The 19,264-nt window shown below is 35.5% G+C and overlaps 1 protein-coding gene across 11 annotated transcripts in view; it reads right to left on the bottom strand.

The window, feature by feature from the left end:
* Positions 1-19,264, bottom strand: part of CEP170 (centrosomal protein 170) — a 94,836-nt gene that overhangs the window by 10,670 nt on the left and 64,902 nt on the right. For 2 of the 11 annotated variants that reach the window (XM_068185393.1, XM_068185399.1), the window contains 7 exons: positions 17,059-17,185; positions 12,455-14,263; positions 8,307-8,357; positions 6,394-6,628; positions 2,172-2,349; positions 582-749; positions 209-297 (listed from right to left, as the gene is read on the bottom strand). In XM_068185393.1, coding sequence (XP_068041494.1) covers positions 209-297; positions 582-749; positions 2,172-2,349; positions 6,394-6,628; positions 8,307-8,357; positions 12,455-14,263; positions 17,059-17,185 — 2,657 coding nt within the window. The remainder of the gene's footprint in view (positions 1-208; positions 298-581; positions 750-2,171; positions 2,350-6,393; positions 6,629-8,306; positions 8,358-12,454; positions 14,264-17,058; positions 17,186-19,264) is intronic. The other 9 variants (XM_068185394.1, XM_068185397.1, XM_068185398.1 and 6 more) reach the window with 9 other exon arrangements.

Raw genomic sequence — 19,264 nt, 5'->3', positions numbered from 1 at the left:
AAGTGAAATAAACAGAAGGAATAATGGAAAAAGTATTCTTTCCAAATCCTTCTGAATGTTAAAAATGCCATAGGTAACAGTGCTTTTTAAAAAGACAAGTTTCTACTTTGTACATTTCCTCTGTGACTATTATATATCTTTTTTTACTGCTGCGAATGTTGATGGGAGCAGACTTTTTCAGCAATAACAGCCATTTTTAACAACCCACCTGATTTTGCCAGCTGTTTTGTCTATGGATTGTCTTATCTTGCGAGAAAACTGGAAGACTGAGGACAACAGCAAACTGTCCCCCATAACCTGTAATAAGTTTTTAATAAAAAAGGATATTATTAGTTTAATAGTACTAACCCATACATTTTGGTATCTTTAACTATAAAAAAATCTTACTTATGTTTTAGATAGTATCATATAAAATGATATTTGAACATTTTGCCAATCAAATAATACATAATTTTTTAAAATATTAATGCCACCTGCGAGAGGTAGGAGAGACAGGATAATGTCTAGAAATTTAAGTGGGGAGATAATTGTAAAAGCTTAAAATTGACACATTCTTAGAGAGAATCCTGTTATGTGCTCACTTCATCTCTGCTCCAAGTCCTTCTGCGGGTAATTGTTGGGGGATCGAGGGCCTCTGTCAGCTGAGGTCTGGCATCACTAGGCCGACCATTCCCTTCCGGGGGTTTCGCATGCACTATTGGAGGGATTTTTCTAAAATTGAGACTTTCATCAAATACTCGGTCCACCAACTGCGGGATAAAAGAAAAATGAAGTTCATGAAATCTACTGGATACATCCAATAATCAGATTACTGGGGTTTTTTCTCCTGAAACAGTTTCTAAGATGCCTATCAAATAATAATCATTCTGTTGTCTTCTATAGTATAAAATGATGCATCTCTTATGCAAAAATATCTTGTACAAATGAATAAGATTTGGGTTTTTTTTAAATACTAGACATCCTTGGCAAATTTAGACTACCCCACTGAAATTTTGCTTATGGGCAGGTAACATTATAGCTACCTATAAAGTGGTACTGAATAAATAATTTATTTGATTAATGTAACATATCTGTCGAATTGAGAAGAGTACTCCAAGATTTGGGTTTTTTTTCCAAACAAGTCAGTGTTAAAGAAAGACCTACACTACCCAAAGGAGATACTGCCACCTGCAGAATGTACACAATGCATCGTATTTTTTGAAGAAGAAAATAATTATTTAATGATAAAAAAAATTTGGAGTGATCGAATTGTATCTGAGAAAAAGAGATTTTACTTCTTTGAAGTTTAGCCACAGTCTATAAGAATTAAACCCAAAATCTATGTGAGTGCATTTATAATTTTTCTGAGTACCCAGCTCACAGATTTCTTATTGCTGTTTATATCTTTTTTTCCACAGAAAAAGACAGTATTAAACTAACCACAGTAAACTAGTGCATTAACCAAAATTTATGTACACTAAAATGAATAAAACACATTTTGAAAGGAATACTATGAAGAAAAAAATGCATTAAACATTTACAACACATTATTATGGTGAATTGTAACATGGTAGAAAGTGATGATTTAAATTCAGATTAACATGTTTACCAGCATTAGACCTGTGATGATTACTAGAACACGTTAGTCAATATATTCATAGAACAGCACACCAGAAGTAGGCAAAGAAAATAAGAATTATTAAAAGCATAAAGCAAACTTATTTCAAGTCAGTTTTTGACAATGTTATTAAGAAAGAAAATCTAAAGTTAACTGATGGTACCTAATATTTCAGTGTTCAGAAGATGAAAGTTTTATGTCACCTGTGAAAAGAGGGACTTTTTGGGTTTTAATAGCTAAGCAAAGAATTAAATGTATACATTTATATACAGCTGTGCATACACACTAGTATCTATGCACTTAGATACCATCCAACAGTATCTAAGGCTACAGACAAGCAAAAACCAAATAACTATCTTATCCTATGTTTGTGGAAAAAAAGAGACAGACAGATAGTATGTATCCTTTTGACAAGCTATGTTCACAAAATAACTTCTGGGTTGTTTGTTGAAATGTAAAGGAACTTCAAATAAAAAAAAAAACAATGTTAAGATCATGCACACGGGTTGAGTGGAAGGAACTAAAAAGGCTATGCAAAATGCTAAAAGCAAAAGAAATAAAGAAAAGGAAGAACCTTATGCATTTCTCCATGAAGATCTCCTACCTCTTCTCTAGTGTCTATGGCAGAGCCAGGGGTGGTGGCAGCAGTGCTTACTGTGGTACTGGGGGCAGTGCCTGATGAAGTCACTGAATCTATCTCTCCTGCTACATCGTTGATTTCCCGTGCGATGAGAGCCAGATCTTGACTGATCCTAGTAATAAAGAGAGTGTTACATTCTCCCCTAGAAATACTTCTGGGCCAGTAGAGCCCAATCTGCAGCCTTTGAGGTTGTAAGTTCTAGTGCCTAATAACTGCTATTAAAACCCGCATTCCTTTTTAAACAGAAAGATTATTTATAGAACCATAAAAGCAAATTCTGACTGAAGCTTTTAATAGCATGCTTTTCTAGAGGAAGAAGGTGAAATGTGATCTCAAAAGACAGAGTACCCTTATTTCTTCCTAGGATTCAGACAGATGTGTGCAATGTGCAGCATATCCAACACAGAGGATGCATAGGAAATATGCTGAAAATACTGCACAGATGAGCTGTGTAACATGACAGTAAATCTGAAATGTTCAAAATCATTTAATTTGTACCTTAGTTTGCCTACTTGAAAAAAATGTTTTCAGGACTTCTGATTTTCTAGCAGGTGCGCACCTTGCTCAGATCAAGCTGCTTATGGGTATGAAATTCCAGACCAAAACCCCAAATCCCCAGATGTAATCAAGACAATTTTTTCAGTGGCAAAAATACAACATACCTTTAAAAACCTGGATATGATAGCATTATAAAAATACAGCTGAATTCCCAGCCAAAGAGTCCTTTACTTTACTTCTGATTCAGCACATCAAAAAATAGCTTTGCTCTGGCTTGTTCTGCTGGTGCTACTCCTCCCCAGGACACTCCAAAAGAAGGAGGGAATGAGCCAAAAACCCCACAAAAAACAAAAGCCTTACTAACCATGCCCTTACTACCTATGGCACCCTGAACCTCCAGCTTGGATCACAGATTTGAGAAGAGCAGACTGCCAAGTGATCCCCTTTCACACTTCTGCCTGACAGCACGGAAGGCACAGAAGCTGACAGTGCCACTGAGGCACTGTGGACTGAGCCACTGTGCCACTGAGGACTCGGTGACACGCAGTGCCCGCCACTTAAATGAAAGAAGGTGCACAGCCACGTGACAGTGACACACCCTGGGCTCCACAGAGATTGATTGTTCAAGGTGAGCTTCCTTCTGCTCTTAATTTTCACTTTCACTTCAAGTCAAAAACAATGGACACCACTGGCCTAGAGATAGCTTAAGACTAAGTGAATAGAATTTCAACTAGAAAGGCAAACATAACTAGAGAAATTTCCAGCCAAATTCCAACATTGGATTTTGTGGTGAATGATCAGCAATCCGCAATGAAATGCAACTTTGTGCAGCTTAGATACACATTCAAGTTGGAAGAAGGCTGTAAACAAATATGTAGCAATTTACACATGCCATTAAAAGTCCAATATTCTTAGTAGTAGAGACACTAAAACAATTACTTCCTTTGTGTCATACAATCATCTAACTTTTTCCTTAAACAGAGAAGTTGCTACTATTCACATTTGATTTTCTGGGACAAATTCTGGTAGTTAATGAATAGTTGTGAAGAAAATAAAACCAGGAGGCTTCAATTATCAGCAAATTTTCCAGAAGAGAACTGTCATTAAAACATCATAATCAAAAGTAGCGTCAATTAACAAAGACTTAACTCTTCACAGAAATCAGCAATGCTTCAACATGACACAACCACTTCGAGTTCTTACCAAGAAATCAAAATTGCATAAAGTGTCAGATCTCTATATAATGATTAATTCAAATGAATCCTTGAAGTATCAGAACAAACACCTCTAACATTGATGGCATGCAACATGGTAGATAATTACCACAGTAAAATATCAGTCATGTAAACAAAATCTGGAATAATTTTCTAGGTGACAGTAAGCTATAGTTCAGTGCTCAATTACATTCCTGTATAGAAAAAATACAGAGCACTAAATGCGAAGCACTGTAAAAAAGAAGATTAGAAACCTTCTTTTCTTAGTCTACTATGTTACACTTCCTATACTGAGTCAGTGGATTTTGTAACAATGCTTTAACATTCTTAAATAAAATACTTGTGAAGCTCCCGTTATTCAGAGAGTGTAGATTCCCTCCATGGCAAAGTGGCTTTACATCAAGTTTAGTTATTCCAGGAAGTCTCGCTAAAAACCTTTTTCAAATTTTCAATTTTATTAACGTCTGTAAATCGTGAAGTCTGTGAAAAGTGCAACATGGATAAGTCATGGAGTCATTAAAAAACAGTATGATGGTAACATGGATGCCCTGAAATGTTTGCTATACAGTTTCTACACTACTTTCTGCTACACATGGATTTTATGAAAGGCTTCTCCTTACAATCTAATCAGTTATTCAACACCAATAAAAATAAATAACTATTTTTAATGAGAGCATATAACCATCCATTATTTTTTTAAAAATTCTAAATAGAGTTAAAGGAGCCCTGAACATAGAGGCTGGAGTGCTGGCTGGGATGGAAAAAAAAACTAGGGTAGGCAATCACACAGCCTATGGTTAGCAAGGAAACAGGAGCAGACACAAAAAGTATTTTATAAAGGAACGAAGTTAAAATTAAAGCCAAGGGAGCAAAAATGTGAATCACTCCAAAGATACGGAGACACAGAAAGGATGAACTAGTGACCTACAGCAAGTTCTCTCAGAAGTGAGAGAAGCAGTAAAAACAGATGACAGTAACCTGGAATTTCTCAGATGCTAAATGCTACTTTTCTTTACTTCAAATAAGCTCATTTAATGCAGTTTGTGTAAAATCTCTATATAAACCTAAAAATTTGGCAGTACTGATTTGAGTCTCTCAGCACTTCCACTGAAAGTAAAGCTGAAGAGATAGGATAAGAACACAGCCTTTAAAACAAATTTAAAGCCAATACATCAGTGTAGGAAAGGGTAAGAATCCCAAGGGAAGAGAGAAACCTGCAAACCTAACCATCAAATGAGTTTTTGACTGAATCATCAATTACTTCCAGGGTCAATCTCTCTTAGATGAACAAAACGTATCAAGAAGTTTCACTGAAGTAGAGGTTCAGCAGTACTATTTATCAGAAGGAACTAATATGCTATGGCTGTCAATTATTTTTCCCATATACACACAGTCATTCCTATAACCATCTATAACTTTAGACTCCTGAAAAGAAAGAGGTGTTCTAGGAAGATTATTTTGAAAATGTTTATTTCCTTATCTATCCAGATACTCTAAGACTCCCTTAAGTATCTTCTGCGTGCCTCTCAGGTCTCTACATCTTCCCTTTGCACAGATCACAAAAGAAAAAACAATGTTGAAAGCTATTATCATAATCAGGAAACAAAAAATAATTAATCCCATTAAGCTAAACACTTCCACAGTATTAGAGAAAATACCCCGTACTATTAAAATTAATCTTAAAAGGAAAATATTTTTCTTGTTTAGGCTTCCCAATTAAGTTCTGTGAAAATCTTTGGAACCTGAACAGTGACATCTAAGTATTAAATAACACTTACATGCTTGTCCAAGCTCTCCAAAGTTTTCACTGCCTGGGTGTTGCATGATATAGCAATAACTGGTTACTAGAATATGCAACTAACTTTTCCTTAGTTCACTTGAAGCACAGTGGTACCAGCAATAGCAGAGGTATTGATATATTAATCTCATGGTCTTGCAACAAAAATTACTTTTTGATGAATATGCATGACTTAAATCAGAAAACACCTAACATGAAATAATGTCTTGATAAATCAAAAATTAAAATGAGAACAGGGTCTCTCACATTCCAAAGCTTACTTTTTTCTCTCTCTGTCACCTGTGATTGATCTGAAATTTTATCTCAATATGTAAACGTAGTACAAAGTCACATACACTTCATCCTCAGGAAATACACAAAGTACCTCTGCAAGTCCCAGTAATGCAACTGAAAGTTCATCTTCTGGGTTTTGGCTATCATAAATCAGAAGATACTATCATTTTCCACTAAAAAGAGATGTGCTGATGATGTGAGTGTTCTGTCTGCCAGTCTCTCATAAGAATTTTAAGTAACCCATTCAGTTAGTGAAGGAAAGCAGTAAGCAGTGATACAGAAAATCCATCAGCTCTCTTTGTCCTCTATGTGCACTTGTACAAGTGATTGGGTACCAAGTCTGTTATTTTAGGAGCACTCCTTTCAAACCCACCTTGCTATCTCTTCCCGGTGGGCAGTCCAGTCACGAATGTAGTCTTCCTGCTCCTTTATCCTGTGCTTGAATGTGTTGCTGCTTTGAGCTGCTGTCCCAGCGCTCTGCAGTCGCGCGGTTTTCAGGGCTGGAGAGGTACGCAGACGGGTATGTTTAGGGGAATTACGGTTTGATCCGAATTCATCTTCTGAGGTGGAAGCATAATCTGTAGGAAAGCGCCTCCATCTTGCACTTACTAAATTAGTTTAATTATTAAAAAAGAATTATTATGGCATCTTTAATAAGAAAAAACAGCATTATTTCAGTAACATCACAAAAATACACAGCTATTTATTATCCATCCCCAGGTACCTCACAAAAGGTTTATTTACTACATCTTTAAAAGAAAGCTACAAAATTTGTGTTAAATAAAAAATATTGATTAATAAAAACATAAAATTAATGCTCTTTGTATAGTGATGGGTAAAGTAAAATGTAAAAGCCAGTGACTGTATACGAGCTCAAACCAACTGTATTACAAAACAAGGGCCCAATTCATTAACATTTAAGTATATAATCAGATTGCACTTTTTCTGCAGATTTTTTTCCCGAATTTCATTCAAGGTTTATGTGATACACAAAAAGCAAAATGAAGAGATATGAAGGAGGGATGGAGCTGGCACCAAGCCTGGAATGCACGCTTACAAAAGAAAGCACAAAATTCCTAGATGATGCATAGGTCTTTTCCAACCTTAATGATTCTATGCTTATGTGTTTCTTTTTCTTATAGGAAAAGAATATGAAAAATTAATAATTAATATTGTGTTATGAAAATCTGCAGCACATCCATAAGAAAAGCAGCCTCAGAGAAAGAAGTATATATTCTGCCATGCAGCACATAAAGCATTATACAGCCATGCTGCTGAGGACAGCCTGAAGTACAGGAGAACTGGAACTAAGTCGGAGGCTCTTGCCCCCTTATGAATTACTGAAGTCAAGAAAATGGATTTCAGATGTGCTGTCCTCAGACATTTCCATCAGGAAGAGATACCACGAAGTGTAAAGAAATCCCTATCACCACAACCTGCTAAATGGTTGCAGGGGGGTTAATACCCCAAATTCATTGACATTCATAAGGCTCTATAAGTACTGCAGAAAATGAAATAACTGTGTGACAACTTATTGGTGATTGAAAAAGAACAGAACCAAATTATGTAAATTGAAAAATAATAGAACCAAATGATGTAAATTGTTTTTTAATATTAAAAATGCAAGAATTAATAATGATTTCTCCTGATACATTAAAACAATTGATATTAAACATGAAGTATACACCAATATGAATTTAAGTAACAAATAATAGAAGTAATTTTTGTGTAATGCAAAGATTATGGTATATAGAATATGACATTGGTGTATAAGCTTACATCCCTTCCCTCATACAAATAATGAAGTTTGAACTGCTGAAAATAAAAATATGCTTGTGAAATTTTTTCAGGTTTAAATGTGGGTTTCAAATTATGTCTAGTTCTACTTTAAAAAAAAATTGCTAACTTTATTGTAGAAAGTAACAATGTCTCCCCAATCACTCTCTCATCTCTTTGTGGAGGTTTTAAAGGTGTTTGATCTTAGGGAAGTAAAACATGAGCAGAAAAAGTACATTTTCCCGCCAACAGCATGCAAGCAATGTGTGACCAAAGTCCAAAGAGATTTATGAGTTGGGCCCACATTTTTCATCCATTTTTGTTTAAATTCTTTGTCCCAGTTCAAATTATAGTCTTCAAAATAATTATAAAATTTATCTTAAAATTTCTCAAGTGATATAGTTCAGCAACTCAGCACTGTACAATGAGCATATGTAATAATATATTTAAAAACTAAAAATTGAATGAGAAGTGAAATATCAGAAACAGATTTGATTTCTAGTACTCTACCACTGTAAGTTTCAACATCAGGGTCTGGGTCTGGGAGAAGCTTGGATTTCTCTGTGTACAAAATAGTGTTTTATCATGTTAATTCGATTTAAAACATTCAGACTAGAAGCATTTGCTTAAATAAAATATATCTATGAAATTAGTCTTAGGTCCACTTTTCTACCCACACTTTTTTAGGAAAAGATTATACTTTCAATCAAAAATACTGAATTTTGTAAAGGCTTGAACATTTCAGAGATACTAACTGAAATGAAATAAATAACAATCATTTGTAACATTACATAGTATCATAAAACCCCTATTTTTAAGACCATTAAATTTTAAGGCCTTGAAATGTTGGGGTGTTACATATGATCAGTTTGTTTCTCTTTAATGTGACTACAAAGTTACTGTAGGCCTAGCAGTAAAAATCTCAAAGTTGTGAAATTCATGACAAACATATCCAAGCATGTTTCCCAGTTAGGTAGCTATATATTTGCATATATATGCTTTTGATACCATCTTTAAATTATGCAGGCCCAAAATGTCACTGTAGTTTATGTACATTTCTGAAAGCTGTTGTGCAGCTGCTTATCTCAGACACCAAAGACTGTGAATATCAGTACCACTAACTAGAAAATCCTCCAAAACTCTGGCTAAAATAATCAGCACTCAAACATAATTTAGTGACTACTCTGTGAGAAGTAGAATGTCCTGACAACCATTAAACTGGCAAGTTTGGTGATTTGGACAAGATACTCTCACTTCAAAGATCTGAGAATAAATTTTATTGAATATATTCCTTATACTACTTAGAATATATTCTACTCTCAATGAGGCATTGACTTCTCAAGGTGCCTCCACTTTCAAGCTCCTACTACTAAAATGTACTTAGTAAGGGCTGTTTTTTCTCCGTTATCAATTTCTTTTCCCCCACAGTTACCTCAATAGCATTGATCAACCTATCTGCCAGCTATTTGCAATGACAGCTAGATCAGCAAGCCAGCAGAGCTGCCAAACACAGCTGGCTGCTCCAAGTCTCTCTGTTCTGACTCAATGCCTAATGTTACAGTTGCAGCTTAGCAGCTTGCACAAGGTCTGATACTGCTGTTTGTATTCCCGATACACAGCTCCTTCTGTAACATCCTCTTCAATTCCCCTCCGTTGTTGTGAAAGTAGGTCTTTGGTCTCCTCTGTTTTTATTGATCACACTCTACTGTTTCATGATGCAGTGCCTTGATCAGATCTTTCACTGCTTGTGCTATAAAGTTACTGATTCTGCTTCACATGTCTTCACAGTGTTCTCACAGTGTTCTCAGTTATCAAGCTTCCTACCACAGAAACACTCTGGTAATAACTTGAAAGCTAACAGTTCTCACCCAAGAAGTTCCATTTATCTGCCTGCCCTTTCATATAAAAGTAAGCAATACTTCACTGCATCAGGGATTAGAAATGATTCTTGAAATTACCGACTGGTTGCTAGCTCTGACAATTTTAACCCTATCATGCTTCAATTCATCCACATGAAGTACAAGAAAATAAAAAAAATCCAGAAACTACGTCTTATTCTTGCTCTCTTTGTACAGGTATGTATGTTTGAACATTGATTTGGTAAGTGCAGAAATATGCACTTCTCTTTATGGGCTGGACTTAAGAGGCTGCCAATGTTTACTGATCTACAATGTGGTAGTATTAACTGACTTCTGATGAGATAACCCATGGAACATATTTAACATTTTGAGAGCAGCCAGTCCTCTGGTAAAGGAAACAAAACCCCAAACCAAATACTGGTAATAACCATTCATTTTCCAGTCTTTCTACATCCAGGGAGAGAAGAAAATCCATTCCTGTTACGCCTTGATTAAATGTGCCTGAAGTAAAACATATTCAAACAGTTGAAGTGCTTTAGTCAAGCACTTCATTAGTACTTTCCAAAAGTGCTAAAATTAATTGTTGACTTTTCTAGAAACAAAATTAAATTGAGGAATTAAAAGTGACCTATATGTAGTTGGAGATGCATTTATACATATATTCCTATATACACTAGAAGATTATACCACTGTCAAAACAATTCAGATTTTCCTAAAGTATAATCTAAATAAATCAGTAAAAAAATTACACAATAATGTTACTGATACAGACAAAATTCAGAACTCTAAATCCTAAACAGCAGTAATAATATTTTTACTTATATAGTAACAAGACCTAATTGGTTTATTTAGTGATGATTTTGTTTTGAAAATATCTGACTGCTTCATTAATTGCTTTCAGATTCTGGCCTTTACATTGACAGGCTTCTCCATTGATACATATTAACTGATACAGTTTTGTAAGACAGAAGCTATTACTACTGTAGATTTTTCCAACAACAGTCTTTTAAAATTACCTAGATTATTATGTTGGGGTAATCATGAGAAGATGGCATCTTTTCTCTCTTGAAAACAGTGTTTTATACAAGCTACAGTAAACTTTGACTGTGGACATGGGGAAATAACATTTAGCAAAGACAACAAAGTGACAGACTAATAGAGTGAGAAGAGAAAGATACACTCACTTCCCTTAACAGAAGCAGCAAACCACTTCAATGCAGCAACCTGGGAAAAGTTTAGGAAGCTTGCAATACTTCACATGGACACAAAACTCAAAGTTCATACAGAGTTTTGTGAAAAACAAAAAGCAGTGAAGTGACAAAAAATATCTGGGCTTTACCTTTTCAAAAGTCAACATTATGATAATGTGAACTAGTATTCACTATTTAAATAAACATATGGAAGTCTTAACTGACACTTCCTTATCCTAGCATTGCCATCTTTTAGGCTGCATCATCAATTCAAAATTTTGATTAAAACTGAAAACATGCTGCTTTTCCAATTATATCTTACAAGGAAAGACTGAATTTTTATTTGAAGTGTCATCTGTTTTGGGTACCTTTGTAGACACCTGTCATGGAATCAGAGTAAACTCTACAGTTCGGCAATGCATCTCAGCAGAAATTTCTATTAAGCCAATAAATGACACAGCAAAACTAACTACCTGGGGAATACACAATGCTACAAATCCTGACACGGTCCACTTGTGATACACAAGCAACAGAAGGACAGCAGGAGTATGGGAAATTAGGTATCATAGTGGTTTATATCAAGTCTGAATGGAACTTGATATAACATATATTTACATGGGATGTAGAAAATATAGAAAATCCCATGTATATCTACATGGGGTATAGAAAAATTTCAGTGTAGTACAACACTGGAAGCTACTCTATTAATTTTATTCTGCGACTGTGGATTAACTGCAAATATGGTAAAGCTGGTAGCATGACAATTCTAAAAGCAAGCAGACATTTATTTTAGATACTCATTTCACAAGAAAGCTCACTTTTTTATAATTACCACATTTTATTTTGATAGATTTAATATTGCTGTTGAAAAAAACCTACCAGCTTTCACACTGCTTGCACTAAGAATGCTATGTTAACTTCTAACAGAATAGTAGGTTAAAATTTGTAGATTGTACAGATTTTTCCTTCCAAATGTAAGACAAGGTAGAGTAACCACCATACCAAGGAAGATCAACATGATCTGGAAATCATGATGAAATCATAAATCGCCACGATTTCGAACACAAAATGGGAAATAATCCAAGATAAGGCAAACCCTTTAAAAGAAATTTCTTTATGACATTTAGTTAGGTAGTACATAGTTTTTCAATTCATTACTTCAACATCATTATTCTTGTCAAAAAAAATCTCTGATTGCCTATTTAAAGCCTACCTTGTAAATAAATATTATTTCTTCTATGTACTAAATAGTGTTGCTGACCTTCTGAACTTCTACTACCATGATTTGAGCAAAGAGATCTTGGGTATGTTTTTGCACTAAACCAAATGATTGTTGATGCTTTTGACTGTCCCAGTTCAGTTCTGTCTTAGTGGTTTCAAGATGAAAGCGTATCCAAAGAGTTAAAGGATTAAAATTTCTTGGCTTTATGATTTTAAATGAGAAACCTCCACAAGACCTACCACGGAAGCCTCTTACTCCAAATAAAAAAAACTGCATCAACTAAACCTCAACAGTTTCACAAGAGCCCTTTCTTAAACAATTTCTTTTAAAAATCCACATTAAAAATGTCTAGTATTGTACAAAACGATTACAAATAATCTCACATACCTGAGGGAGAATTATGAGCCGAAGCCAAGGATTTGGATTTTGAATCTGAAAGTCGAGAAATGCTATTGGCTCGAGTTCTAGCAGAAACTTTAGCACTATCTCCTCCTGAGAGCAGCCTTGAACCACTTCTGATGATCGCCTCTGGGGTACGCGATGAAGCAGTGCTCCTGGTTATTGTTGCTTCAGAATCGCTACGTGCTGATAAAGAGCCAAGCCGATTTCTGCGCGGTTGAGCGAGTAAGTCTATTCTGGAAATATTTCTCCTCCCCGATGGAGGTTTTGACGTAGAACTTGTAGTGGACACTTCGGAAGCGACTGAAGCCTTATCAGCATCAGCAAGCTCACTATCTGAGACTTCACCAAGGCGTGCTCTGCGCAAGAGAGAAGTCCTTGTGGGACGAGGTCTTGGAAGAGTGGTAGATTTACTAGACTGTCCAAGTCCAACAGGAGAAGTTTTTGATTTAGCTGACTTTCCTTCCATCTTGGAATGTACAAGTTCATCTGCTGAGGCAAAAGGAACTCTTCCATGTGATTTGCCAGAGTAGGTTTCCTGGTCAGATGATAGGATATCAGAAATGGCAGAATGAGGTACACTGGATGTTTGGTCATCATCTGTTAAATCTACTGATGGTTGCCTCATTCTTCCACTGGATTGCACAGTTTTGCGAGCCTCAGCTCTAGACCCACCATCTGAAGATCGACTCTTGGTTTTCTTTTCAATCTTTTCTCTAGCACTTGTAGAAGATTTTAAAACATCCTTTGAAGGGGAACCAGTGGAACATCTATCTTTATATAAGTTTGTAAAGCTCTTCCGCTTCTGTGTGGATTTTCTTTCAGCGTCACCAGTAACTAGACTGATTGTGCTGGCTGTATCAACATCTGATTCTGGTGATATGGAATTATCTCTGTTATAACTAGGAGTGTCAGGACCTTCATCAGTTTTATTTTCTTCACGCAATTTAGCTTCAAGAAAAGCCATTACAGCTTCTGTGTCTTTTAAAATGAGTGTCGTATCTATACTGGAATCAGTGTCCATCGAATCACTTCTGTCACGTAACCTGTTTGCAGATACTAAAGGGGCAGCAGAACCACTCTGCTTGTTAATGTGAGGAATAAGTTCTATAGGTATATTTGTGCTAGGCTTATCTATAGTAAAGCTACCTTGCCTCACTAAGGGTTTTGAAGATTCCTTTTTTTCTCCTCCAAGTACTTTAGGACTTTGTACTCTAACGATTTCCTCATTTTTTCTTCTTTTTCCCTCAATCTGTGCCAACTTAATTTCTGCTTTATCTGTAACATGTCCAGGAGCATTTTCTTGATTATCCAGAGTTTTGGGTGACATAACCATCTCCTCCCTACCTTTCTCAATCTGGTCTGCAGCAGATTTTGTAGAGGATAATTTTGAGGGTGTCCAGTGTCCTTGCTCCTTTCTTTCTTGTTGTTGAATTTTTGCTAAAGCTTGTTTCACCACAGAAGTTTCTCTGCCAGTTTCAACTCTCTCTTTACTAGAAGAGCTGGGAAAAGAAAACACTTTGTCTCCAGTAGCTTTGGGTGAAAGACCATTCATTGTTCTGCTTGACATAGCATCTGAGGCACGAGCTGGAGTTTCTTTCTCCTGAAGTTCAGTGTCTTGCTTTTCACCTATTTCTGACCTCTGATGAGATACAGTTTTTGGTTTTAAACTTTCATTTACTTTCTCCTCTATGGGAAGCTGTGGAAGTGTCCTCCTCTTTCGCTCACCTTGGCTGGTCATGGAAGCAGCTGAACCAGCACTTCTGACAGAAATACCAGACTCACTGATGTCTGTATCTGAAAGTGAAAAAGAAAAAATTCTTTGAGAAGACATTCAACAGCAAGGCAAATAGAAAGATTAAATGTTTAAGACTGCACAAGGCTAATACAACATAAAACAGATCTGAAAAAGTCATCAGTCCATCCTGCTGTTCTATGGCAAGATCAATTAATTACATTTAGACATGTAGAAAAACATTTAATGAACTCCTGTAGCCAGCTGAATCATACAAAGTTTTTTTATGATCTCACAGTAGGTTAAAATAGGTAAGAAATCACTGTTATATCAATCAGTACACCATTACAACAGGAAGTGGAAAGCAAGTCTTACATTCCTAAACACCTTTAGGACCAGCTTTCAAAACTACTAAGAAAAGATCCTCCTTCTTCCTCCCTACCTGCCTGTTCCACAGCTCAAGGTCTGTCTCAGGGACAGACTACAGCTTGTCCCTGTGAGGCCTTGTCTCACTCAGGCAAGAATCCGCAGTGCTGGGAGACACTTCTCAGCAATATTGAAAATCCCCACTCATGAACAAAGAAATTACTATGGCTGAGAAAGCAAAAATAATGTTTTTATCCCAAACAAGACAGTGTAGTATAAAAATGTATGGAAAACGTATACAAAGCATCAAAAGAACGCAGTATTACTGCCAAAGTAATACTGAATTCTCAGTGTACAAAGAATGGATGCTCCATTGGCAGAAAAGCATGGGCATCCCATGGACTGTTGCAAGGAATAACTGTTTTAGAAACCAGAATTTATTTTTCCACAGTGATGATGACAGTGCCTTCCTTGCCCATTTAACAAACACAGCAGTTGTGCTGTCAGAAACAAGCCTTTATTACTCAAAGGTGATAGAAATTATTCTATGAATTGCTCTGAATTTGAATATTTGTAGAGAATAAAGTCTTTTTGCAGATCATTTGTCTGCTGTTGCAACATAATGTGACACATTTAGTAACACACATCTGTCAATTCCCTTTCTTGCCAGGAGAGATCTATAAGCAACTGCTCTGTATACCCTGTTGGGACTTTCCTATCACAGCTTGTCACCAACATTGGTTGCTCCAGGAGTAAGAACTGGACTATAGGGTTTCTCTCTCTGAAAGAATCCTCTATGCAATTAATTGAATATCAACAATCTTGCTGTATGTATGCTTGCTACTTTCTATCCATGCTCTTCAATCTATCTTCTCTCTTTGCAGTGTCAAACTTTGATGAAGAATGCAAAAGGACTCACAGCTTTTTTTAAGATAATCTATGTTAAGACACTGATTTGAGAAACAGTAAGTACCTCTGAAATCTAAGCAAGGTTTTCTAATTCCAGGACTGTTTTTTTTTCTTGAAAATTATGAAACAAATTGAAGGTTTAATAAAAATCAATATGATTGCCATCTGTGAAAATTGACCTTTCTCAGACATGCCTACTAGATCAAATATTTTATACATATATAAGCATGTAACTTGCTTCTTGGTGAATTTCAAACAGCCTTTAGTAAAAAAAAAAAAAGCGTGGAGTTGTTTAGCATCATATTTGGCTAAATATGTGTTATGTGAAGTTTAAATACTAAGATTTCTAAGGAAGATACAGGCATCTAAGTCAACAAGGCATGTTTTCTGAATTGGTTTTTAGATGTACGTACTAAATTTTATTTTTATTATACCTTTGGTGCTTTGAATGCTTTGAATGCTTTATTTCCCCTTTAGTACTGTAGAATTCTTGCAGTACAGGTATGCACTACACAGTAGTTACTTCACTTTATCTCTTATTTTAGTTCTCATAATGGTAAAAAAAGCCTTTATCTCTCCAAAGAAGATCCTAGGTAGTGCCTCATCTGAAAGTGACCATTTAAAATGCTACAGAAAACAAAAGACCACCAAAGCTCCCAATTAACTATCCAAAGGACCAGTTTAAATAGCAATGATTTTAAGTGTCCTCAATGTACACAATCCTTTCAAATAGTGCAAAATTTGCTCTTGATTTCCATTATTCTGTGTGTATGAGATAATTTAATTTTTCCCCTTTCCATCTCCTTTGACTTTTAGCATCCCAGGCAAATTCAATGCTTATGAGGGGAGAAAAAGCTACAACAGAAGCAGTGGTAACTGATAAGAATTTTTCCATGCATTGGTAGAGATATATGCATTATGCAACATCAAAAGCAAAACTTCTTTGTACAACTTCTCCCAAAGATGATCACAACTTCTAAAGTGAAATTTGCAGGAAGAAAAAAGCAGAAGAGAAGTAAGGCATGTAACTCATTTATAGTCAAGACTGTAGATATTAAAGAATAAACAACATGCCCTGAACATCTGGCACTCACAAGAAAGGGAGTATAAGGTTGTTCATTGCTAAAGAGAAAGTTTCTGGGTTTTTCAAGAAATATCAACGGTCTTCTGTATTTCCAAGATAAGGAAGGATGCTACACTTCAGCTGAAGTCTCTCAGGTTGGATTGTTTAATAATCATTACACTGAAGTCCAATTTAGACTAAGAAAAATGTAAGGAAAGAAACATACTATGCAGACCAACCCAAACTGTACTTAAGTGAAAGTTTCTCTAATATTTAACAGTTTATAAACTCTCCTGTTTTAGTAACATTCAGTGTAATACTGGCACTCAACTGCCATGCAGACACCACTACTGCTGACCTTGTTTTTATACTGTTTCTGCTCAATGAAACAGAAGAATCCTACATGAAATTGGGGCATTAGGAGTAAAAAAGCTGATTAAGTACAGTACATAATCATTCTTTTCTCCCATTCACAGATTTTTCAGCATAAATTATGACAATAAGAACAGTTTTTAATACCATTTTCTAATGGAGCAGGCACAGAGGACTCCAATCTCAAGTCATCTTGGTCATGACGTGTGTGATTAGCAGCCAAACTGGCCCACTGCGATACCCAACGTTTACTTCCAGGGTTAGCAGAACCTTCCTAAGAAAGAAAAAAACAGCAGAAGAAAAACTGTAACTGTTTGATAAAAAGCATGCCATCTTTCCAGGCTTTTTCTGAATAGATAGGTCAGACAATATTTTCCTGGAGGAAGTTGAAAAAAATAGAGTCCCCAGCTCTAGAATGGCAAAAAACAAACAAAATCTATATAGCTGCTGAATCAGTACCAAATAAACAACAGTTCCTAGTGCAGTGAACTTTTAAACACCAGAACCTATATACAATGTATCAGAAGATATGCTAGTTCTAAAATCAGATTATTTCAGTCCTCAGCTCAGAAGTGCGGGCAAAGTACACGGGGTGTGGGGGTGTGTTAAAAAATTAAAAATGTGCTTCAGGAAGACAAGAAAGTGACATTTTACCGGTTTAGAAGACCCTCTTGTCCAGATGAAATATTGTATTTACTTCATTACAGAAAGATTACCTTAAGGACTGAAAGAGTAATAACTTATGATGGAAATGAAAGGAAGCTCAGGTTATTTGTTTGGCCTAAACAAAAAAAGAAGCAAAGATTAGTTTTAAACCATCCTACTGCGTAACAGTGAAGTCAGTGAAGTCATTAATATTTTACAAATTTTTTGTACCTAAACCAGAGAGGAAATTAATTTGGTTTCTTGGTAGCATACCTTTTGAAATCTTGAGAATTTTTAAAATATAAGAAAAGCATAGAATTAAATCATCTTCTTGTGTTATTAAAGCATCCTTTTTTCAAAACCTGATTTCTAATTATAGTGCAATGTTACTGTCTTATCAAATATCTTACAGTCTCTCTTGCTTACATCTCCAAAAAACATCACCAACCCTTCAAATCTTCACACTTCTATTCAAAACACTGATTTTTGCCTAATGCTTTAACTACTCTTAGATTCTAGTCTTTGACCAGGAAACAACACTATACATGCTATAAAAATTATTTAGAAGAACTAGAATGGTGAACAATGTCACCTATTATATGAAAACTTCTTTCAAATTAAAAGTTACTCAGACATTTGAAAAGCTTGAATTTATGATCCTGAATTTCTCCTGATTGATGCAAGTGAGTGCAACATCATGAATCTCCTCCAGAAGTAGTAGATCAGAGATGCAGCACGTAATTTTTTAAACTATTATACAAATTACCATATTTTGAATTAATTTTTTAGAATCAAAATGTTATAAAATTCAAGTCTAACAACAGCAAAGGAAGGCAATCCAATGCTTTTGTTATTTATGGGCATTTCTGAAAACAATGCGAGACAATGCCAGTAAGAATATTACAAAAAACACATAGCGTTTGTGCACTGACAACTACTGAAACCTCATTTTTCTTTCCAATCACTAATCTCTATTTTCCTGTGTGTACTAGTGAACTTCTATCTATTGAAACAACTAATTATAGCCAAATCCAAACACTATAGATGCACCAATCATCTCTGCAACAGAAAATTTCAACAATTCCTTCTGTACCACCTAACCAATTTCAGAGATACAGATATGTGTCAGAAATCTGAATTCTACTTCACAATGGAGAAATTTACTAAGATTTTGCAGATTAACTGCAGTAAAACAACATGCTAAATTATTTTTCTCTTGTAATTACACTGCCAAAAAGTGGTTTCTACATAGCAGTGAATGTAAATATGTGCTTTGCCAATTCTCTGTGTATACAAGCACAAACAACAAAAATAGGCCGTTTCTTTTCATAGTAGTTTAAGTGCATCCAGAAGGTGTAAGGTTTATAAAACACATACTTAAAAAGTCATGTTCCGATATCCTAGTGTTCTTCCTATATTCCATATCAATTTGCATCTTACAGGCTCTCTGTGGCAAGCACATTCCTCTCTGTCTCTACAACAGCTCTCAAGTATGCAATCCTCCAAATTTTCTCTTGAATACCAAAAGCAATTTCCTAGTATTTCAGAAAAGCTGGGTTTATCTATGAGATACCAGCCTTTCACCTTCATGTTAAATCTGCTTTCTCTTATGCTTATTTCACATACAAGGTCAATAGGAGTAAGAAATCTTTCGAAAATATAACAATGGATTTCTGTGGATTATTATCCAGCCTGAAGATTTAAGGCT

Source organism: Anomalospiza imberbis, chromosome 3, assembly GCF_031753505.1.
Source record: "Anomalospiza imberbis isolate Cuckoo-Finch-1a 21T00152 chromosome 3, ASM3175350v1, whole genome shotgun sequence".
Lineage (NCBI taxonomy): Eukaryota > Metazoa > Chordata > Aves > Passeriformes > Viduidae > Anomalospiza > Anomalospiza imberbis.
The sequence above is the reverse complement of the archived record's forward strand: the minus strand, read 5'-3'. Positions and strand labels throughout refer to the sequence as shown.